The sequence below is a fragment of the Phyllostomus hastatus genome, unplaced genomic scaffold, assembly GCF_019186645.2.
Source record: "Phyllostomus hastatus isolate PE091 unplaced genomic scaffold, TTU_PhHast_1.1 phas_contig_67, whole genome shotgun sequence".
In the NCBI taxonomy this organism is placed as follows: Eukaryota; Metazoa; Chordata; class Mammalia; order Chiroptera; family Phyllostomidae; genus Phyllostomus; species Phyllostomus hastatus.
In genome coordinates, this window is record NW_025333936.1 from 136,092 (window position 1) to 161,436 (window position 25,345).

Sequence of the window (25,345 nt, forward strand, 5' to 3'; positions counted from 1 at the left end):
AACTCCACATACGAGAAGTGATGCATGAGCAGGTGTGGCAGACTCTGGCTAGCAGAGTCCACCTGTTGTGACTGAAGACAAAAACAAATGCACAGGCTATAGCAATCCTGTGGAGAAAAAGGGGATGGCATGACCACTGTCTCAAGGGAAGAGCACCTCTGAGTGCCTCGACCACTCTCTAAGAAGAGAGCACCCCGACCCTTGCCTGGACAGGCTTTTATTGTTTTTCTTGGGTCTTACATCAGGAAGGATTTATTATCTATTACACAGAATATTATTGTCTACATTTTAGGTACAATCAAGGAAATGAAAATAACAAATTCAGAAGGGAAAGGTGGTGAGCTGATTAGCTCTGTCCTTGGGAAAATTCACACAGGCTTTGGAAACTACCTTGAAGATACGCAATAAACATATACTGTTTTAGACCAGGGTGAGGGAGTTTTAGCAAGAGCAAGCCATAACGCTCTGTATGCATTTTCTACGCCTGATTCCCATTCTCACTCAGTCTGAGGGTCTGGCTTCTGCCCACCACCTCGCTCCTGTAGGTTTTCCATATAGGCTGAGTCACATTTGCCAGATTCAAAACAAACTGGTCCCCTACAAGTAGGTATGTTGTCATGATGAAGCTGTCAATCACCAGTTGCCCATAGCTATGGCCTTCTGAATCATCCGAATAGTTTCTGCAAAGGAATATTCAAGCTTAATGCAAAATTTGATGCACATTGCTCTACTCGCTCAGTCATTTTGATTGTGTCAGCCACATAGTACACATGCTCGCTCAGTGGTGTCTACCACCCCTACTGACTAGCACAGTAAGTCATCATTGTTCGTGCATGTGCATTCCAGTCCACTCTCCTTGGCTGCCTGAACTTTAAGACTGCTTTCCACCTATCATTCTTTCCCATTTGACTATCTGGGTATCAGATGTAACGGCACTCAACCTTTGACCGTGTAGATGTCTATAATACCTTAGTGGGTATAGAACAACAGAATAGAAGGAACCTGGATCCCTGAATGACTCTGTGGAACTTAGAGTGGTGGGACTGTAATATGCCTTCTAAGCTGTTATTACCAGATGCTAAAAGATCTTGATCTGTAATACCCTCAATGTAGTCCTCAACTCCTGCTATCAGAGAAATGGAATTCAAACATGGCTATGAGCATGCCTAACAAGCTTCACAGTCTCTGCTTGCCTGTGCAGCATAGTCCATAATCCAGTTCCTAATTAATCTTTCTACATTATTCTCAATGAACCTGTTATACTGGCTGCACTGGACCAGACTAATTTCTAGCACCTAGCCCTACTTCTGTATATTTGCTCATTCCCTTACTTTGCATTAAAATATTTTTCCTTCAATCATTCTTTGTTCAAAAGTGAATCATTCTTTAAGACTCAGAAAAAATGGGACCTTTTCTGTGAAGCCATTTCTAACCTTTCCTAATATAATTAACTATTGCTTTTGTAGAGACAAGCACTTTAACTGTAACATCATTTTAGCATCCATCACTTTTGGCTTTACTTTATATTTGTCACCTTCAATGTGTATATTGTCCAAAGGTGAGAACCTCACTTTCTTCACCTTCAAATCTGCAAAGGCAATGGGCTTCACAGTTGTATTATCTGTATCAATGAAATGCACCATTATGCATTGCAGAAAAGCAATAGCATTGCCCAAATTAAAAACACCAAGTAAACGCAAATTATAAAAATTATCTAACAATATCACACAATAAGAATACACTTTAACTCTGAAAATAGGAAGTCCGGAATATAAACTCATCTTAAAAGATGAGCATTCCAGTAAAAATGTGATTGGTAATATTATATCACATATTTGAAGAAATAAAGGAATTTTAATTTTTCAATTTTCAATGTATTTTCTAAAATTGAAGTCATATAACAGTTCTCCTGGAACAAGTTTTCATTTTAGTAATGTATTTTTGATAATGCCATAAAAATGAATCTGTAATATCTAGCTATTGTTAGTTTTTACCATGTGAAAGAGCCCATTTCATCAAACTGATTGATGAGAGTGCAGTTAACACTTCATTATCTTTGAAACCAACTCGGAATATTCTAGGCAGAGAAAAATAGGCAATGAAGCTAGCCACAAATTGTTCCAGTAACACAACGGCTACATATATCAATCCAGAGGGCAACAGATGGAGCAAATGACTAATTTAATTATACAGTTTTTGGTCTGTATTTTAAATGGTGGGATGCTTTAAAATTACATATCTATTTTCTTCTGAATTAATGCTCATATGTAGGGAAGACCTTAATAGAAGACAAAAATCAGATAACTGAGAGGAAATATTTATGGCATTGCCTGCTTTTACAAATCGGTTGATGGTTGTGATTTTTTTTTGCTCACTTTGAATAAATATTCACTTTTGAATTTGTAATTTTATATTATTTTACTTCAAGCAAACACTCAAAACGTATACATTCAGGATTTTTATAATCCCGAGCCACCACACACACACACACACACACACAAAAGTCAAAGAATAAACTGCAAAATAGTGATTATCTCTGGACTGTAAAGTTCATTAATGAAAACTGACTTAATAACAAGAATACTTAAAATGAGAGAAAGAAATGAAATAGTCTAAATGAAAAATTGAAGCAAACAAAACACTCAAACAGTCCCCAAAAGGACCCCCGTTTACACCTGCCAGCCTGCTGTTAGGGGCTCACATTCACCCTGGGCTCGGTGCTCATTGTGGGGTCAGGGAACCCAAGCCAGGGGCGGAGCAGGGACCTGCCCTGGGTTCTAACGCAGGCTGTGGAAGAACGGGGGGGGGCGGTGCTCGTCTGCCTGGTTTCACCCCCACCCTGGGATCGCTAATCTCCGCTAACAAACAGGAAAACCCTAAACAGTTAAAAAAACCAAACGTGCATGTCCTTTCGATTTTGCTTTCCTCAACCTCACTCATAACCTCTTGGCTGTAACATCGGCTCGAACTTCAGCTGCTAAAGACAGCTGGTATCCGGAGAACCCAGGCGCCAGAGAAGTGCACGAAGGCAGAGCGAGGACAGCTGAGAGAACGTGGCCCCTGTGGGTGGCACTCACACAGCGTAAGTTTCTCCGGGACTTGGTCTCGCACGCACAGGCAAAAAGACAACAAGCGCACGTCCCACACTAGACGTGCAGGGTTTGCGGGCTCTGTCAGTCAGGGAAGCAGCGGGAGTTGGCTGGTGGGAGGTGGCACGGGGCAGGGCGGGGTGAGGTGGAGCGCCTGCTGGTAAAGCCCATGGGCGCTTTGCTCCTAGCTTGTCTGCCTTAGCGCTGCCAGAGCGCCCAGTGCGTCTGCGGGAGACGCTGCTTTACCTCGGGCATCTACTCAGGGCTGAACAAAAAGCCCTGCATTAGTGAAGGGTTGGCCCTTATATCATCTGTGAAGAAGGGCTGAAGTCCTCTCTGGGACTGATGGACTAAACCCTAACCCCCTTGCAGAGGTGCTGGGTGGAGTGGCTTCCTCCCTCTCTTCCCTGTTTGTTTCACACTTTTTCTAACTGACCCCTGCTAGATACTGCAGAAACAGAGAGAAAAGGTAGTCCTCAATATAAACTATAATATTTAATAATTCTTTTTGTGTTAACCAATTTAGTATTTGGACAATTCTAACAAGCTCCCTTTGTGTAAAATAATTCATTCTCAGTCTCTTTAACCAACTGTTAAGAGTAACTGTAAGGACTAAGCTTTTTTCCCCCTGCACTGCTTCTGATGTTTGGTTTCTATAGGGGGAAAAATGACATAAATTACCTTCATTTTCAGGTTCAGATTTTTGCTTCATTTCCTTTCCATACACTAGCAACAGAATAGTGGGAGGAGGAAAGGGAGCAAGCAGGTGTGGGAAACAACTGGGAGCTTGTGCTTGGACAAGCTGACCTGAGGAGCCTGGGGCAGAAATGCACCCTCATCAACTTTCTTTTGCATGCAGCTTGGTCTTGAGCTTAAACCCCTCAACTTCTGACTCAAAATGGTCTCTGAGGAATGCAGTGGTAAGGGCACCTGTAGCCTGATGGTCTGCGCTGTGGGCTTCAGTTGTGGCTTTAGTTCTGGCAAATAGCTGTGAGGTGACAGCCTCGCAGCACATCACATAGCTGGGACAGTGGCAAGTGGAATGGAAAAGACAACTGCATGGAGAGATGAGAGTTAGGCTTTTCTCCAGCCTCATTTTGTTTGGCGGAGGGGTGTGGGTCGGCAGTGGGGGAAGGTGAAGACAGTTTCTTCATCCATGTTCCTTATTTGAATTTGCAATAGGATGGATTTACCACTGGTTTTCAATCTTGACTCCACATTGGATTAGATTAACCTATACTCTGTTTTGGCATCAAGAGCAGACTGGCTCAGAGACCTCTGGCTGCCTTTACTTACTGGAGGGAAAAACAGTAAAAGAGAGCCCAAACATAAATGGACTACCTAAAGATTGCAGCCTCACCCCCATCCTCAGTCACGCCCTTAAAAGTTGGAAGACACACATTAGCTGTAAATCACTGCCCAGGCCCAAGCTTTCTTTGGACTCCTCGAGCAGCTTCTTTCTTGGTATGTCCTGAAAACTGGAAAGGAGCAACTCAGCACTTCTCAGAAAATAAGTAGTTCTTGCTTCTCCGTAGTGAAATCCTACAGCAGACATGTCCAGGAGTTATGTAGCCCAACTGAAGGCAGTTTGGTTCTGGGTCTTTCCACACATACATTTTTCAAACAGTTATATGGAAAGTATGGAAATTGAGTGGTTTTCTTGTTATTCTTCATTGACTTTTTGTTAATATATACTTTTTATTGGCCTATGGCATACATCTATTTCTTGATTTTGGTGTACACTTCTATTCTGAAACAAATCAATCTCCCAGTGACTCAATTTTTCTACATGGGATGATTCTTGAACTTTGGGCCAAGAGGATTTTGATGATGTCTCAAAAAGGACAAAAATTAAAAGCTATTTCCCTTCTGGAACCAAAAATCTCTTCAGTCCCTTGAATATTATAAATGCTTCTATAAATATTATATTTCATTGATCTGTCATATGTCAAACTGGAATTGTCAACTTAAAAACCAAGATTTTGATGAATACTTGCCATACTCATCACTAGTTCTATAGGAGTTCTCAACAACTAGACCACAAAACAGAAGAGATGCATGAAATCTGTGTCTTAACAATTTATGGCTGTGCCCCTAGGTCATCCTAGTGCCAGGTCATTCCTCAGGATCATAAACCCCACTGCCTTAGGTCTTAAAAGAGGACAATGGATGAGGTGATGATTTTGCTTCTCACAATGATGACCCTGCTTTAGATAGGGCTACAATACTGCGTTATAAAATATGGCTGTCCCATCACAGCAATAACATTCAATCTGATCCTCTTGGCATTGGGAGCTCTTTGGCCCTTGCAGAGAGTCACTATAAGGGTAGAACCAAAAATTGATGAGTATTTTTATTGTAGGGCCTACCTTATGTTTACTGTGGGAGGAATGTAGCAGGAAAGAACAACTAAAACTCAGAGACTGCCAAAGTGCAGCCTAGATATGAAAAGTTTTACAAAGAAGTGCAAGGCAGTGATCATCACTGTTACTGTGGGAATGGTGATTGGAGACCTCCAGGAGGGGCTGTTCATGTTAGCATTTCCTCATTTTGTGTCTCCTTCCCTTCAGTATCCCTAAGACATAATTAATGGATAGAGTTTCTACCAGGACCAAATTGTCAGCTGTTGGGTGGGTTAGCCTTAGAAGTCATCAAGACATAGATAGACTTTAGAAGAGAAGGGACCAACCATTTACAGTACCCAAGTCTTGCTTTGGTAAAGAACTTCTCCTTGTCAGCCTGTGGCTTAGACAACAGACCTCTTTTTAGTCCTTTGGATCCCTGAGCTCTGCACATGAAGGTGACCAAGGAAAAATCTCATATTAATATTTAGAGCTTGGAATAGCTGAGATTTTCTCAAGGCCCTTCTCTGCCAATTTGCTTCATGGAAATAGTACCGTTGGAATGAATATCTAATTAAAGGTAAATACATGGCCAGTTATAATAGCTAATATTATTGTAACAACAGGCTGCCACTCCACTTTTTGATTTCAACTATATTTAAGAGACCAAGTCATTAAAAAATTAGTCTAAAAGCTAGTATTTTTTAGCTTGATTTCAAAGTTCACATTTTGTTTCATACATAACTTAAAAGTTTAATGTTAAATTGATTAATTTATGTTTTTGTGTACACAATGTATAAAGATATCTTTTAATATAAACAACTAAAAATGTAGAAATAGAGCTATAAAGGAAAGAGTTTTTGTATGTTTTTCAAGTTAAACTGGTATAAATTTAAATTAGGGTGTGAAAATTTTAGGATGTTAAATATAATCTCCATGGTACCCACAACAATAATAGCTATAGAATATACAAAAAAGGAAATAATTGGGGAATTAAACTTTTTTAGTACAAAAAGTCAACTAAACATAAAAGAAGACAGTAATACAGGAAATGAGGGGTTAAAAATATAAGACAGAGAAAAAATAACAAAATGATAGAAGTAATTCATCTTTATCAATAATTACTCTAAATATAAATGAATTAAACTCTACAATAAAGTGATAGATTGGCAGAATTTATTTTTTAAAATCACTGATAAAAATGTATGCTGCCTGCAATAGATTTACTTTAAATTTAAAGACACAAATAGTCTGAAAGTGAAATTGTGGGAAAAGATATTTTATGAAAACAGTAATGAAAAGAGAGCATGGGTAGCTATACAAATACTAGACTCTAAATAACTAGAGTTTAAAATGAAAAAAGTTACAAAAGACATAGAAAAGCATATATTAACAGGAAGTATAATATAGAAAAAGTGTAATAATTGTAAGTACACACTTAATAATAGACCTTCCAAACATACAAAACAAATATTGGAATTGAAATTAAAGAGTTCTGCTATAATATAAGAAAGCAGTAAAGAAAATCCATGAAACCAAAGGTTGGTTATTCGAGGTGATCAACCAATTCACAAACCTTTAGCTAGGTTGGTTATGAAAAAGAGAGTAGACACAAATAGTGAAATCAGAAAGGAAAGTAACTCACATAGACTCTTTTCTTAGGATAGTTTCAGAAATGAAATTACTACCAATTTTGTAGGAAAAAAAAGGATATGAGAGAGTACTATGAACAACTGCAAAACAACAAATTAGATAACTTAGATGAAATGGACAAATTCCTAGATAGACAAAATCTACCGAGACTAAATCACAAAGAAAATAATTTCTGGCATACAATTAGTAAGGATATTTAGTTAGTAATCAAAAATTTCCTGACAGAAATAAAACAGCCTGATGGCTTTATTGGTGAGTTCTACCAAGCATTTGAACTACTAACACCAATTCTCAAACATTTTTAAAGAATTGAAGGTGAGGAAATCCTTCCTAACTCATACTAAGAGGCTACTATTATGCTGATGCCAAAAACACACAAAGACACTACAAGAAATGAAAACCAGACTGATGTCTCTGATAAATATTTATGCAAAAACCCTCAACAAAATGCTAGCAAACCAAATTTAGCAGCACATTAAAAGAATTATATACTCCATAACCCTTCATGACCAAGTAGGGTTTATTCTTGAAATGCAAGAAGTTATAATATATGAAAATTGGTCAATATAGTATACTAAATAGATAGAATGAAGGGGAAAACAAGCACATCATCATCTCTAGTTATGTAGAAAAAAATGACAAAATTCAACACCCTTTTATAATAAAAATACTCAACAACCTAGGAATAGAAGGAAACTACCTCAACATAATAAAAGTCACATATGAGAAACCCATGTCACACATCATAATTGTGAAGTAGTAAGAGGTTTTTCTCCACAATCAGGAACAAAACAAGGATGCCTGTTTACACTATTTTCAGTATAACACAGTACTGAAAACTTTAGACAGATCAATTTGGCAAGGAAAAAAAAGTCATCTAAATAGGAAAGAAAAAAGTAAAATTATCTCTGTTCACAGATGATATGATTTTATGTGTAGAAAACTTTAATGTTTCCATACAAATTATTAAATGTATATAATAACATTTAGCAAAGTAGCAAGATACATATGAGTGTATTCAACATGCAAAAATCAGTTACATTTCTATATACTAACAATGAATAGGCTGAATAGAAAATTAAGAAAACAATTTCATTTACAATAGCATCAAAAAGAATAAAATACTTAGAAATTAAGTTAACCAAGAAGATGAAAGACTTTTTCAGTGAAAACTACAAAACATTGGTGAAAGAAATGTAAAAAGACAAATAAAGGGGAAGGCATCTCATGTTCATGGATGGCAAGACAATATTGTTAAGATGTTAGTACTACCAAGGTGATCTACAGATTTAATGGAATCCCTATCACAACCCCAATGACTTTTTTTTTGTAGAAAGAGAAAAACCCTTTTAAAACTCATGTGGAATCTCAGGGGGTCCTGATGTTCAAAATGATCTAAAAAAAGAACAACAAAGCTAGAGGACTCATAATTCTTAGTATCAAAACTTGAAGAACTTACAAATCTCTAGTAAACAATTGTGTGATATTGACATAAAGACAGGCATATAGACCATTGGAAAAAAACATGGGATCCACAAATAAACTCTTGCATATTTATGATCAAATGGTTTTCAACAAGGGTACCAAGACCATTCAATGGGGGAAGGGACCATCTTTTTAACAAATAGTGTGGGGACAACTGGATAACCACATGCAAATAATTGAAGTTGGACCCTTACCTAAAGTCATATGCCAAAATTAACTCAAAATTGATAAAAAAACTAAATATAAGACCTAAAACTATGAAACTCTTAGAAGAAATCATAGAGTAAAAGTTTCACTACATTGGATTTGGCAATGCTTTCTTGAATATGACATCAAAACAAAGGAAACAAAATATAAAATAGACAAAGTGAACTTTATGAAAATTAAAAAAAATTGTACATCAAAGGACACTATCAAAAGAATAAAAAGGCAACTCAGATGTGAGAAATATTTTAAAGTTATATATGTAAATAAGGATTAATATTCAGAAAATATAGAGAACTAAAACTCAACAAGTTTATTATTTTAGATTAAATTTTTATTTTGAAAAAAATAATCCTGACTTGTAGAGAAAGTTCAATATTATAGTGAAACATCATGTACTTTTCACTTAGATTTACCCCTGGTGATATTTCATGATATTTGCATGTTCTCTTTTTAAATGAATGCATTCTTTCTTCTATCTACATTCTTATTCTGATAATTATTTAGGAGACTAAATAACAGAGCCTATAAAGCTTCACCACTAAATACTTCAGCTCATATCTCTTGAGACCCAGACTTTCTCCTCCTACCTTTCCTTCTTGGAAAGGAGGCTGCCTTCTTTGAATCTTCCTCACTCCCACATGGTCATTCTTTCCTTCAGCTCTGTTTCCATCACTCTCGTAAATCTGTGCTCACTATAGGATCATCCTGGCCTTTCTGCTGACAATTGCAGTGAACTATCTGGCTATTTAACATCATGGACCTCTCCCCTCTCTGGTTGTTTACTGGTCTACCTCTCCTTTGAAACTCTATGCCTTCTCAGAATAATCACCCCTTAGAGTTCCCCAAGGCTTTTCTTCTTGTTTCTTCTTAAGGTGAATTGTCATCTCAACACATGATTCAATTACCATCTATACACAGCTTTCTCGTAAACACATGTCACTCACATAGACCGTTTTCCTCAGGATAATTTCAGCTTAATGAATGTTGACTGAGTGCATTCTAAGTGTCCAAAAAGGGGACTAAGAAGAGAATGAGCTTAGACTGGAGATAATTGAAAGTGTGATAGTAAGCCGTGATCAATGTTGTATTACCTGCCGTCTTCCTAGTTTGAGAGTTACTGGTAAACACTGGTAGTTATTCCCTCATATCTATTTCCCCTTCTTTCATACTAAGAGAATGCCTGCTTATTCACTGTGTATATGTTTTCCCAGGCTACTCATGATAATTCCAGCTTCCCATGTGGCTGGATATAGCGATGTGATAGCTTAAAATTCATTTTTTTTAAGTAGAAGTGATGAATTCTTAAGGTAGAGGGCTATGCCAGTTTCTCTTCTCCAATCTGTCTTACTACAAATAGGATGGCACACCATCTTAGTTAGACCGTGGGCTGCCTGTTATAGTTGACTGAGCATACAATGTAAGTAAAGTTTCTGGAAACCAATACTTTATGAAACAAATCTACCTTACTAATACTGGGACTACTAATACTGGGATTTACGTAAGAAAGCAGTATAATTAAATTGTTTATAAACCATTTTTTTTTGTTTCTCACAGGTAAACCTAATTCTAATTGATACACTTTAGTATAATTTTATGGGCAGGGACCATAGTTTGTAAATAATTTTATCCCTGGAAACAAATACAATTTCAGCTATACAATAGATATCCATCCAATGCACTGCAATAAATTAAAGTCTGTACTGATAGAACCAGCTATCAAGAGGTGAAAACATGAGAGCACACCATTCAAAAATTACTGGGTGACCTGGAGGCCTTGATGAAAAACTGATCATGCAAGGAAAGAGCCTGGTCTAGAAACTGCTGAGAGGCATATGGAATGATAGACTAACTCTAAAGAAATAAAAGAAACCCATCTCATCAACTAATACATTAGAGAATGTATTGTTCGTATAGGGTAGTCAATAGAAAGCTCCTATACATTACTCATCTAGGAGTATATGGAGTAATCTATGTTATTGAGGAAGATTATTCTGCCAGATAAGTGATTGCAAAGCATGGCATGGTGACACAGTCTTCCCTGGTTTCAAGTCCTGAATCTACCACTTATTCATGCATAAATTTGAGCATATCCCTCAGTCTTTCTGAACTGCACCTACTACATATGCAAAGTGGTTATAATAAGCCCCAATCTACAGGGTTGTCATGAATTGCAGTGAGGTTGGCTTTGTAATGCATGTGTCACAAAGCTCAGCACAATGTAGACTCTCAGTAGATGAAAAACATTGCTTGAGTTTTATTTTCATTATGGAAGTAAAACTTTGGAGGCTGGTAATAGCTGCTATATCATCACTACCATCATCAGAAATTGTAGTGCAGGAAACTGTTTCTGTTTTGGTTTGCAAAAGCTGACCTACATTTTTTCCCATAGGGAAGTACAGAGGCCACACAGGCTCTCTGCTGACAAACACATGCTTTGATTAACTGTAAGGCAGAAAATAAATTTGTGATCTGATTTCTACAGAAAGACTCTTTTTGGTTTGTAGGTTGTCATGGCATCTGGACCCATCATGTTGGTTCCCATATGTTTAGTGGAAAACAAGAATGAGAAGATGTTTGTAAACCAGAAGGCCTTAAAGATTCTTAACAAGATTTCTCAACCAGTGGTGGTGGTGGCCATCGTTGGGCTGTACCGTACAGGAAAATCCTATTTGATGAACTGTCTTGCAAGAGAAAAGCTTGGTGAGTGAAGTCCTGTGATAGAGAATATTTCCTTAACTCCAGCTGAATCTCTTCCTCAGTACTTCTCTAGGGAAGTCATACAAAGGGAGATTCCCAATTTCTTATGAAACATATTTTCTAAGTCTAAGTCTTACCAGTAAACCTGAAACTTGACTTTTTTCTGTTCCTAATTCTTACTCTTGTTGTTTCTGCTTCCTATAAAAGGAACATCTCCCATATCAGTACTCTTAGAGTACATCTTTTCTAACCTGTAAGACATTGAGCTCTTGAAGTTAATGTCTCCCTCATGAAATTTGGCTTTCTATACTGTAGTATTCTTATTAATTAACCAATATGCTTGAATTTGTGTCATCTTAAAATTTCTCCCTGGACTCCATATCTCATTATGACTACCACCTCATTTTTTCTTTTAACTCCTCTTCAAGCTAAAATACCTTGTTTTAATTTCCTTTCACATTTCTGCTCTTCCCACCTTTCTTTTCAATTGAGTCCTCTCTGGATTTAACCCTAACAGTCAGTCCACTGAATGCTCTTGTTATATTTACCATTGACCTCCATTTTTTATAATTTAATGACTATTTATTTGGATTCATCTTAGTCCCCTGTTTGACATCATATCTCATAGATGACTTCTCTCTGATGCTTGAATTTCTTTCCATCCTTGGCTTCTGAGGCACCACACTGTCTGGGTTTCTTTCCACCTCTTCAGTCTCTTCAAGTCTCTTTACCAGTCTACAACTTTTAATCCAGTCATCTGAATCATAGGTCCCTCCAGGACTTGGCCCTGGGATGTTTTCTCTTCTCTATTTATACCCTCTCCACGTGGTCTCATCCAACTCTCATACTTTTCTAAGTGATATTTCTTGCTTTGATATCTCTTCTGACATTCAGACCCATTAATCAAATAACCACCTAAATTTTTTCTCTTTGAAAGTTGTCCACTTAAAGTTATCATGTTCACAAAAAAGTTTACATCAGTCCCCACTTTGAAACCCAAATGAAACCAATGAAAACACAGCAAAATTACAACATTTTCTGCTTTCTCAATCATTTTCTTCCCTGTACTATACCATCCTTCCAGTCTCGATCCCCAAACTTTATATCCCTTGTTTAGTTTATCTCCCACATCCAGTTTCTACATCTATCCTCTTGTCACTCTTACTAAATATATCTCAAATCTGTGTCTCTCTCCATTTTTATTTTACCATTTTTATTTAAGAGGCTCAGTCTCATCCTTTTGTTTGAAATAATTTTTTCTGAAGCCTCCTCCTTGTTTCTACCTTGACCCTCTCTAATAATTCTCTTCAAAGCATCTAAGCAAAGTTTAACCTAGTTACTTTGAATGCCTTCCTTCAACTTGCATTATTCCTACATAAAATCCATACTCCTCAGAGGCCCACTATGACTTAGTGTCTCCTATTTCTCCAAACGCATCTTTTATATTTTCTCCACCACTGTTAATGATATAGCTATATTAGCGTCATTTTTACCCTTGCAAATCGAAAAACCTTTCCTATTTCCAGGTCATTGCACTTGTGGTTCACTCTGTCTGCAGTACTTGCTGCTTCTTCATTGAGCTAGTTCTTTTTATTCAAGGCTCTGCACAACATTAGCTCTCAAAGTAGTCTTCCCTGACCATCCTGTCCCATGTTGCCCCTTCACTAAATTTAATATAATATGAACATATTTTATATATTTTTGTACTTATTTTTTTCTTATATTAAAATTAAAATCAGTAGAGGAAAAACCTTACCTGGAGTTTTTGCTGACAAGTTTGTAGCAACAAGGATAGCATGTAAAATGTAGTAAGCAAAGAGTGAATGCTTTTTCAATTGAATAAGAGAAAAATAACTCAGAATGTTTATCTTTTAGCTTACTGTTACTTTTGTGTGGCTTTAGCTAGCTTTCATGAAAATTTTGGTTGAAGCACAGTACCTTAGTGTTGCAGAATATCTTATAGACTAGCATGTTCAAATTCTGCAAGTCCATGAGTGTGATTTAATGTAAAGAGTATCTGACACTGTGAATATAAAATAAGTCATAAGAAAAACAGAGAACAACTTATTGAATTTCATGGGCAGAAAATGAGAATATAAAAGCAGCATCAACCACATGTCAACACTTTTTCTATTCTGATTCCATGCAAGGCTCTCAGAAGTTCGGTTTTCTCTCAACATAGAAAAAAAATCAGAATGAATTTGATGTGATAATGTTTCTTTTTGGGAATGTTTTAATTGTTGCTTATATCCTTTGAGTTAGTTTTGGTTTGCAGTATCTTCAAAACAAGAGGTGAAATGCAACTACAATCATTTATGGGGACTTATAAAAGGATGCCTTATTTTTTTTGTTAGGTTAGTATTTTTCTTTTTTTCCACATTTTTTTATTGTTGTTCAAGTACAGTTGTCTCCATTTACCCCCACAACTCCCTCCCACCCCATCCATCCCCCACTTCCCACCCTTGATCCTACCCGCTTTTGGCTTTGTCCATGTATCCTTTATACATGTTCCTTGATGACCCTTCTCCTTTTCCTCCTGTTATCCTCTCCCACCTCCCCTCTGGTTACTGTCAGTTTGTTCTTAATTTCAGTGTCTCTGGTTGTATTTTGCTTGCTTGCTTGTTTTGTTGATTAGGTTCCACTTATAGATGAGATCATATGGTATTTGTCTTTCACCGCCTGGCTTACTTCACTTAGCATAATGCTCTCCTTATTTTTATTTCATTTTTTTTTACTCATTCCTGTCTCTCCATAGTTCCATCCATAAAGACCAGATTTCATATGCCTGGCCCATAAACTAGCCGTAAATTAGCAGGACCTTCGCACTCATTGGCTATAAAACTCCAAACATATGGTGTTTCTGTTTATTTTAGCCACTGCAGTATCTCCTGAGACTTAAACATATCCCCAGTGCCAAGAACATAATGGGTACTTAATAAATAACATCGAACAAATTATCTTGTTCATTCTTCAGATTATTTAAAGGGCTTGATCTAATTACAGTACATTCAACTAGTTTAACTTTTTCAAGGAGTCATGATTGTGGAACAGTGAAATCAAAGCTTTCTTTTGTGTTGCATGCCTTTTCTCTCATCTAATGTGTGGGTAGGCCACAGAGATAGGAACAGATATTTTTTACAATGAAAAATGGAATTATCAATATGTATAAACCAAACTTATGTGAAAGAGCATGACTACTAAAAGTATGAGTAGGTAGATGATGTACTTACAAGTTTGGATTTCATCCTTGAAATGGAGAAAACATGATGCTATATCTTAGGGCATTTATAACCCTATGAGTCCATGGGCTTCTTAGACTATATGTTGTCATTTAATGTTGCTTTTACCATTACCTTCAGGTTTCTCTCTGGGCTCTACAGTGCAGTCTGAAACCAAGGGCATCTGGATGTGGTGTGTGCCCCACCCCTCCAAACCTAACCACACTCTGGTCCTTCTGGACACTGAGGGCCTGGGTGATGTAGAAAAGGTAATGCACAAAGTCACAAATAGATCCTTTTTATTCTGATTTTCTCCTTCTCTCTTCATTATCCTTTGTAATTTAACTGTTGTGATCTATTCCTGAAATGCTGAAATCCAAGTATATTGAATGAGGCAGACTTTGGTCTCTGTGGAACTCATTTCTAGGTTAGACAAAATAATGTAGTTTGTTAGGTAAGATATTTTATTTTTGAATACTGAAGTGAATAATTGTATCTATTTTAATCGACTTTTACTGAGAAGCTGAATTCAAGGGTCTTGAGCTGAGCTATACATTGTTTATACTACAACTAAATTCTGGCTTCTGTAATAATTCAGACAACACAAAATTTTTTTTGCCCATCTATAAGGTTCTTCATCATCCCACTCAGGAGCTTGCTTTTGAGCTTATTTTCTCTACTTATCTCAGACCAAATAACTACTTATTGCATTCTAACTTTCGTTTTGCTTCTGCAGGTCTTTCTACTTGGATACTTCTTTCATTTCTTCAAGTCAACATTTTACAAATCCTTTAACATCCAGCACAAAATTTCTAGAGATGTTTCATATTAAACACACATGTTCTTTCTCTAAATCCAGTATATTTTGTTTCCCTTTGACAAATTCATTATTTTTATTTGATATAATGGCAATTGTTTTCACTAAGATTCAATATTGCTATGTGAACTTTTAATTATATTGTCATCTTCATGCATTTGCTTTTCAAATGTTTGTAAATACCATGAGATAGCTATCTCAAGTGTAACAATTATCATAATTATATTTTCTGCTCTGTAACTAAGAAGATATATAACATTTAGTAGTAGTGTATAAATATTTAATTTAATTGGTTTATTTTGAGAGTTCAGTTATGACAGGCATAGTAGATATTTTGTAGTCTGCTTTTTGTTAAATGGACTTCTGGTGTCACTTATGAACAATTAATTGCTCAAAATTGTGTTATTTGATTCCATTCAGAGGAAAAGAACACTTTGAAGAAATTATTATTAGAATTCTGTTATCCATGTAAAAACTGAGGTCATCAGAAATTTAATTGCCAAAGCTGAGATCTGCCTTTAATTCTGATTTCAAGGTTATTTCTTTGTACCAAACACACTATGATCTGAAATAATGAATAATGATTGAACAAATAACTGAAAGAGTTTCTGAAGAGAAGACTGCTAAGTGTTTTGTCTAACGTGTTTGCTAGGGTGACCCTAAGAATGACTCATGGATCTTTGCCCTGGCTGTGCTTCTGAGCAGCACTTTAGTCTACAACAGCATGAACACCATCAACAATGATGCCTTGGAGAAACTGCAGTATCCTTCCTAGTTTTGTTGAGAAATTGATGGAAGTGGAAACCAAATTGAGTTTCCCTTCCCTGTGATTGAGTGGCCTTTGATGGAACAGAGGGGACCCAGGACAAAAGGCAATGTTTATAATAATATTTTTGAGGAAAATGTAGGAATTGTGGGTAGGAAGTTCCTTTTCCTTAGCCAGGTCCTAGTTATGTGACAGAGCTCACAGAACTCATCAGGGCAAAGTCCTCCCCTACACCGGATGGAGGAGATGGTTCCATGGAGTTTGTGAGTTTCTTTCCAGACTTTGTGTGGACTGTACGGGATTTCACCCTGGAGCTGAAGTTAAACGATCACCCCATTACAGAAGATGAGTACCTGGAGAATGCCTTGAAGCTGATTTCAGGTGAGAGAGCATGACTGGGCAGTGGATGGTCCAATACAGAGCGGGAGGTGCTAAACACTGTCTGTCATCTCTGGAGTTGTGCTTGTGTTTTAGACTAGATCAATCCCCATAGGCATGGCTGCTGGGACCTAGGTTTTTATTTGTTGGTAAGTTCCAGTGACTATAATTAAGCTCCCTCAAGAAGACTGGGGCTTAATGTAGAGTGAAATTATTCAAAACTAAATTTCACTTAAGATAATTTATGCCTTAACATCCAAATACAATGGTGCTAAAAATGTTCCAAAGACCAGATACTTGTTCTTTGTTATGTTTCTCCTTTTTTGTGTTGATGAAAACAATGAACTATATAATTGTTAGGCATAAAATCACAATGATGTATACATTTCCCTCAGTTCTTACTCTTCTCAAGGAGGTATATAAATTTCTAGTATGTGTTTAGTTGGATCTTCTACAAAAAGTTAATTTATACCCTAAATGGACCTGATCATCTACTATCAGTGCATATATTTTCATTAATTATTATTTTTTGTACATTGGGGTAGAATTGACATATAGCCTGGGTAGATCCTATGCCTGCAGTATCCAAGTGCAAGGGGAAGATAAGCAATGCTCTTCACTGGCTCCTCTGTTACTCATTGATCAGTTCCTTCAGATTTTGGGAGGCTCAAACAATTCCCTTCTCTTCTCTGACTGGTCACTTCTTTTCCTTGTTGTGCAGGAGCTGTTTGGATGTCTCCCAAAAGGAATTGCTCTAAATATAGGTGCCCATTCATGTGTTCATGGACCTGCATATTTTTCTATTTTTTGAGGTGTAACTGTAGGTTTATTTATTTGAGATTTTTCTTGTTTCTTGTAGTAGACATTTATTATTATAAACTTCTCTCTTAGAACTGCATTTGAGGAATCCCATATTTTGAAATGTTGTATTTCCATTTTCATTTGTTTCAAGGCATTTTTAAATTTCTCTTTTGATTTTTTTTCATTGACCCATAGGTTGTTCAGTAGCATGTTGTTTAATCTCCACATATTTGTTAAATTATCAGTTTTCTTCTTATAATTGATTTTTTGTTTGTTTTCTACTATTGTGGTCAGAAGAGATGCTTGATATGAACTCAATCTTCCTAAGTTTAAGGCTTGCTTTGTGATCTAACCTACAATAGATCATAATCATGTGCACTCGAGAAGAACATGCATTCTGATGCTTTTGAATAAAGTGTTCTGTATATTCCTGTTAAATCCATCTGATCTAATGTGTCATTTAAGGTGCTTGCTTGTTTATTAATTTTCTCTATGAGCCATCTATTGATATAAGTGGGGCATTAACATCCTTCACTCTTATTGTATTGCTGCCTATTTCTTTCTTTATGACTATTCATGATGCCTGCCCTTTTTGGTCTCTTATTGCATTCTGTGTCTTCAATTCTATTTTGTCTGATATAAGTATTGCTACTTCAGATTTCCTTTGGTTTCCAGCTGCATGGAACATCTTTTGTCATCCCTTCACTTTTAGTCAGTGGTGTCCTTACATTTAAAGTGAATCTCTTATAGGCAGCATATACATGGGTCTTGTATTTTTATTTATTTAGTCAGTCTGTCTTTTGATTCGAGAAGTAGTCTATTTACATTTAAAGTAATTATTCATAGATAGGTACTTATTGCAATATTGTTTATTGTTTTCTGGCTATTTTGGAGTTCCTCTCTTCCTTTCTTGTTTGTTCTCTTTGTGGTTTGATGGCTGTATTCAGTAGTGTGGTTAGATTCATTTCTCAGTATCTTTTGTGTTATCTATTATAAGTTTTTGCTTTGTGGTTACTATGAGGTTGACATATAAGAACATATTTAATAGTCTATTTCAAGTTCATAAATATTTACATTTGAACATATTCTAAACTCTACATTTTAGTCCCTCCATTGTTTTATTTTTTGATATCACATTTTATATCTTTTTATTTGGGATATTAATTAACTAATTATTATAGTTACAGGAATTATTATGCTTGTTTTTTAACTTTTATACCTGCTTTATAAGTGATTAATCCACTACCTTTACTTTATAGTTACATTTACCAGTAATATTTATACTTTCATGTGTTTTCTTGTTACTAATTGTACACTTTCTTTTCAGCTTAGAGAATTTTCTTTAACATTTCTTTTAAGGACACTTTAGTGAGGATGCCCTATGCTAATTGTTACTCTGTGATCTTTGTTTGTAGCTCCTCTTCATTTTGTTCTCACAGTTTACTTCCAACATGGGTTGGAATGGACCAGAAATTGATATTTGACCATCACTCATTAAATCACTAATTAGATAAATATTTAATAAACCAGTCATCATTTGGTTTTTGTGGATACCAGCCATAAATTTCTTTTTCTTGGGAAGATGTTTCCTAATGCTGTAGCCAGGTGGTTCAGTTGATTGAAACATCGTCCCACACATCAAAAAGATTGTGCGTTTGATTCCTGTTCAGGGGGCACATACCTAGGTTGAGAGTTGGATCCTTGCTCGGGAGGCATATGGGAGTCAGCTGATGGGTATTTCTCTCTCATGTCGATGTTTCTCTCTCTCTCTCTCCTTTCTCTGTCTCTCCATTCCTCTCTCTCTAAAACCAGTAAACATAGTCCTTGGATGAAGATTTAAAAAATTCTTTCCAGTAATATGTCATTTCTATGAGTTTAATTTGTAATTTGTGTCAATATGTTAAAGGAGTTCTATGAGTATAGAAATTTCCATAGTTCAAAATCCCAGTCTTAAAAATCTTTAGCTGTCTTGTCCCAGACCATGCTGATTGTAACTATGTTTTTCATTTTCCCAGGTCTAAATCCCAAAGCTAAAATTTCCAATGTACCCAGGGAGTGTATCAGGCACTTTTTTCCAAAACGGAAGTGTTTTGTCTTTGACCGGCCAACGAAAGAAACAGAGCTCCTAGCCCATATTGAGAACATTTTGGAAAGTGAACTGGATCCTAAATTCCGGGAACAATCGGATAAGTTCTGTCATTATATTTTCACTCATGGAAGGACCAAGACCCTCAAGGACAGTGTCAAGGTCACTGGGAAACGTGAGTCTCCTTTTCCAAACCTGTATTTCTGAGTGGTATAATATGTGTTAACTATGTCATTATAATGTGTTCTTAAGTAGTTTTATTTTATGTAAAAATGTATACTCTATACTCCATAGAGAAATATGTATGTATTTTTGTAATTATCTCTTACTATGAGATTTATAAATCCCTTTCCAAAACCCCAGATATTATTGCTGATATCTTGAAGTCTCACATTTAAGAACCCACTACTGATGATAAAACCACTAATTGGATATAAAAATGGGTACATTGTATTTGCAGGGGAAGTCCTACATATTAAGTTTTTTCATTCTCTTTTTATGTTTTATTGTTTATGCTATTACTGTTGTTCCAGTTATTTGTCCCTTTAGCCCCACTGCCCATGCTGCCCACCACTTCCATAGTCAGTCCCACAGTGTTATTCATGTCCATGGGTCCTTCATATATGTTCTTTGACTAATCTCTTCACCCTCTTTCAATCAGTCCCACCTTGCTCTTCCCCTCTTACCACTGTCAGTCTGTTCCATGAATCTATGCCTCTAGTTCTGTTTTGCTCATTAGTTTATTTTGTTCATTAGATTCCTCTTATACATGAGATCATATGCTATTTGTCTTTCACTGAATGACTTATTTCACTTAGCATGATAGTCTTCAATTCCATCCATGCTATCACAAAAGATAGGAGGAATTACTCTCTTTTTCTGCTGTGCAGCATTCCATTGTGTAAATGTACCACAGTTCTTAAATCTTCTCATCTACTGATGGGCACTTAGGCTGTTTCTAACTCTTGGTATTGTAAATAGTGCTTCTATGAACATAGGGGTGCATAAGTTTTTAAATTGTATTTTTTCCACTAGCATATAGTCCCCTTACACATCTCTAGCCCTGGAAATCACCACACATAGTCCATGTCTATGAGTCCTTTTTCATTTTTGCTTAATCCCATCACCACCTAACACCCCCACAACCAGCTGTCATCCTGGGTTTCATTTCAGGATTCCTAGGGTATATTCCCAGCAATGGAATTGCTGGATCACAAGATAGTTCCATTTTTAGTTTTTTTGAAGAAATTCTATACTGTTTTCCACAGTGACCGCACCAGTCTTCATTCTCACCAGCAGTCACTAGGGTACCCCTCTCTCCACATCCTCACCAGCACTTGTTTGTTGATTTATTAATGATTGCCACTGTGGAAGATGTGAAGTAGTATTTTACTGTGGTTTTAATTTGCATCTCTTTGATGGATAGTGATGTTGATTGAGCATTTTTTCATATGTCTATGGACTATTTGTATGTCTTTCTTGGAGAAGGCCCTTTGTCCATTTTTTAATTGGATTGTTTGTCTTCCAGGTATGAGTCATAAGAGATCTTTGTATCCAATGTCCACTGTACATGTCCAATGTATTATTGGCAAGTACATTCTCCCATACAGTCAGTTCTCTTTCCATGTTGATAATGGTTTCTTTAGACATGCAGAAGCTTTTTAATTTGATATAATTCCTTTTTTTCTTTATTTCCTTTGCCTTGGACATATATCAGCAAAAATATTGCTATGTGAGATATCTGAAATTTTACTGCCCATGTTTCTGCTAAGATTTTTATGATATCATGACTTATATTTAACTCTTACTCATTTTGAGTTTGTTTTAGTGTAAGGTGTAAGTTGGTGGTCTAGTTCCTTCCTTCCTTCCTTCGTTCCTTCCTTCGTTCCTTCCTTCCTTCCTTCCTTCCTTCTGCATGTACCAGTCCAGTTCTCCCAACACCATTTATTGGTAAGAGTCTTTTTACTCCATTCAATACTTGTTCCCCCTTTGTCAATATTAATTGACCATAGAGTCATGGGTTTATTTCTGGACTCTCTATAATGTTCCATTGATTTATGTGTCTGTTCTTATGCCAGTGCCAGACTGTTTTGATTATAATGGGCTTGAGGTATAGTTTGATATGAAGTATTATGATCCCTCCAACTTTGTTCTTCTTTCTGAAGATTGCTGAGGCTATTTGGGGTCATTTTTGGTTCCATGCACATTTTTGGAGTATTTATTGTGAATACTCCAAATATGCTATTGGATATTTTTGTGAAATATGCTATTGCTATTTTTGCAGTAATTGCATTGAAACTATAGTTTGCTTTGGGTAGTATGGACATTTTAATGACATTAATTTTTCCAATTCATGAACATAGTATATGCTTCCTTTTATTTGTATCTTCCTCAGTTTCTTTTTGTCAGTGTTCTATAGTTTTATGAATGCAAGTCTTCTACCTCCTTGGTTAAATTTATTCCTAGGTATTTTTGTTGTTGTTGTCATCATTGCTATGATAAATAAGATTTTTTTCTTGGTTTCTCTTTCTGGTATTTCATTGCTGGTGTACAAAAATGCTATTGATTTCTGAATACTGACTTTTTATCCCACTACTTTGCTGAATTCACTTACTAGGACAAATGGAAGATAGAGTCTTTTTGACATAGACTCTTTTTGATAGAGTCTATGAGGTTTTCTATGTACACCATCATTTCATCTGCAAATAATAACAATTTTACTTCCTTCTTTTGAATTTGGATGACTTTTGTCTCTTCTTATCTGATCACTGTTGTTTGAACTTTCACTAGTATGTTCAATAACAGTGGTGGAAGCAGACACCTTGTTTTATTCCTGATCTTAAAAGAAACAGTTTTATTTTTTGCTCATTGAGTATGATGTTGGCAGTAGATTTTTAATATATGACCTTTATTATGTTGAGGTATGCTCCCTCTCTTCCCACTTTGCCAAGTGTTTTTCTCATAAATGGGTGATGGATTTTATTAAATGCTTTTTTGGCACCTATCAATATGATTATTTGATTTTCTCCATTTTGTTTATGTGATATATCACATTTATTGATTTACAAATATTGCACCATTATTTACAAATATTGCACCATTGCACCACTGGAATAAATCCCACTTGATCATGGTGTATGATTTCTTTTACTGTATTACTGGATCTGGTTTACCACTATTTTGCTGAGAATTTTAGTATTTATGTTTATCAGAGATATTGACCTGTAGTTTTCTCTCATTGTTGTGTCTTTACCTAGGTTTGGAATTAGGATGATATAGGCCTCATAAAAAAGATATTGGGAATTTTTCCTTTTCTTAATTTTTTGGAATAGTTTGAGAAGTATAGGTGTTAGTCCTTTTTTGAATGTTTGTTAAAATTCACCTTTGAAGCCATCTGGTCCAGGGCTTTTGTGTGTCAGAAGTTTTCTAGCTACTGCTTTGATTTTTCTAGTTGTTGTTGGTCTATTCAGGTTTTCTGCTTCTTCCTGGTTCAATTTTGGAAGGTTGTATGTTTGTAGAAATTTGTCCCTTTGACTCAGGTTGTCCAATTTCTTGGCCTATAGTTGTTCATAGTAATTTCTTACAACTCTTTTGTATTTCTATAGTATCAGTTATTACTTTTCTCTTTCATTTCTGATTTTGTTTATTTGGCTCCTTTCTCTCTTTCTTTTTCTTGATGAGTCTGGTTAAAGGTTTGTCAATTTCATTTATTTCTTCAAAGAACCAGCTTCTGTATTTATTGTTTTTTTAATCTGTATGTCATATAATTCTTCTCTGATCTTGATTATTTTCTTCCTCCTACTCACTGTGGACTTTGTTTTTTGTTGTTACTCTAGTTCCAAAAGAATTATTGTTGTTCGAATAAACAACAATAAAGGATGTTTATTTGAAAATTTTCTATCTTTTTTAGGTAGACCTGTATTGTTATGAACTTCCCTCTCAGGACTGCCTTCACTGTGTCCCATAGATTTTGGGTTGTTATGTGTTCATTTTCATTTGTTTCCAGGTACTTTTTGATTTCTTCTTAGATCTCATTGTTAACTCATTCATTATTTTATAATATGTTATGGAGCTTTCATGAATTTGAGCAATTTTTAGTTTTTTTTTCTTGATGTTGGTTTCTAGTTGAAGCCATTGTGATCTGAGAAAATGTTTGATATTATTTCAATTTTCTTGAATTTATTAAGGTTTGTTTTGTGTCCTATCATGTGGTCTATTGTTTAAAATGATCATGTGCATTTAAAAAGAATGTATATTTGCTTCTTTGAGGTGATATATTCTGTAAATATCAATTAAGTTCATTTGATCTAGAGTATTATTTAATACCACAATACCCATTTTGATTTTTTATTTGGAAGATCTATTTTTGACAGTGTGATGTTAAAATCCCCTCTAAAGGCTGTTTTATTATCAATCTCTTTCTTAAAGCCCTCCAGGATTTTCTTTATATATTTAGGTGTTCTTATATTTGGTACATACATGTTTACAAGGGTTACATACTCTTGGACTGCTCCCTTAAGTATTATGTAGGGACCTTCTTTGTCTCTTGTGGCAGCTTTTGTTTTGAAGTCTATTTTGTCTAAGAATTGCTATCACAGCTATTTTTTCATGTCCATTTGCATGGAATATTTTTTCCACCCGTTCACTTTCAGCTTGTGTGAATCTTTTGTTCTGAGGTGGGTCTCTTGTAGACAGCATGTATGTGGGTCATGTTTTCTTATCCATTCAGCTACACTGTATTCTTTGATCAAGGCATTTAATCCATTTACATTTAAGGTTATTATTGATAGGTATATTCATGGCCATTTTTCTCCCTTTGTACCTGTGTTCCTTCCTTCCTTCCTCCCTTCCTTTCTTTTTTTCCTTGTCTTGTCTTTTTCCTCTTCTTCCTCTATTCCTCCTTCTTCTTATTCCTCTTCTTCCTCCTCTTCCTGCTTTTCCTCTTCCTCTCCTCTCCCTCCTCCTTGTTCTCCTCCTCCTCATCTTTTTTTCTTCTAGCAGTCCCTCTAGCATCTCTTGCAATGCTGGTTTGGGGGAGATATACTCTTTTAGCTTTTTTGGGGTCTGGTATCTCTGTATTTCACCTTCCATTTTAAATGACAGCCTTGATGGATAGAGTAGTCTTGGTCAAGTCTTTGCTTTTCATTACTCGCAATATTCTATGACGGTGCCTTCTGGCGTGTAGTGTTTTTGTTGAGAATCAGCAGATAGCCTTATGGGAGCTCCCTAGTATGTTATGATCTCTTTCTCCCTTGCTGCCTTTAAGATTTTTTCTGTGTCTTTAAATTTTGCCATTTTAATTGTGATGTGTCCTGCAGTGGGCCTCTTTGGGTTCATCTTGATTGATATTCTATGTGTTTCCTGAATTTACATGGCATTTTTGTTCATTGAGTTCGAGAAGTTTTTCATCATTATTTTTTTCAAACAGGTTTCTATCTCTTGCTTATTTTCTTCTCTGATATCCCAGTGATGAAAATATTAGTATGTTTCATATTGTCCCAGAGCTCCCTTAAATTATCTTCATTTCTTTTGAGTCTTTTTTTTTTTTTTTGGTTTTGTGACTCTGACTGGGTGGTTTTTTTCTACCTTGTCTTCCACCTCTCTGATTCAATATCTGTTTCATCTAGCTTACTTTTAATTCCTCTTAATGTATTCTTGATTTTAGATATTGTGTTTTTTATTTTTACCTGGTTCTCATTCATAGTTTCTATGTCCATTTTCATGTTGATATAGTTCCCACTAAGCTCCTTGTAGCTCCTACAAAGTTCTTTGTAGTTCTAAGTTCCTCAAGCCTCCTTATTACCAT

The 25,345-nt window shown here is 35.9% G+C and overlaps 1 protein-coding gene across 1 annotated transcript in view; it reads left to right on the forward strand.

Annotated features, from left to right (window-relative positions):
- Positions 1 to 2,844: 2,844 nt before the first annotated feature.
- The window catches only part of LOC123825892 (guanylate-binding protein 6-like), a 30,648-nt gene continuing 8,147 nt past the window's right edge, over positions 2,845 to 25,345 (forward strand). The window contains exons 1-6 of the mRNA XM_045849544.1: positions 2,845 to 3,082; positions 11,281 to 11,476; positions 14,833 to 14,960; positions 16,161 to 16,270; positions 16,459 to 16,655; positions 19,469 to 19,714. Of these exons, the coding sequence (XP_045705500.1) occupies positions 11,287 to 11,476; positions 14,833 to 14,960; positions 16,161 to 16,270; positions 16,459 to 16,655; positions 19,469 to 19,714 (871 nt within the window). The 5' untranslated portion in view covers positions 2,845 to 3,082; positions 11,281 to 11,286. The remainder of the gene's footprint in view (positions 3,083 to 11,280; positions 11,477 to 14,832; positions 14,961 to 16,160; positions 16,271 to 16,458; positions 16,656 to 19,468; positions 19,715 to 25,345) is intronic.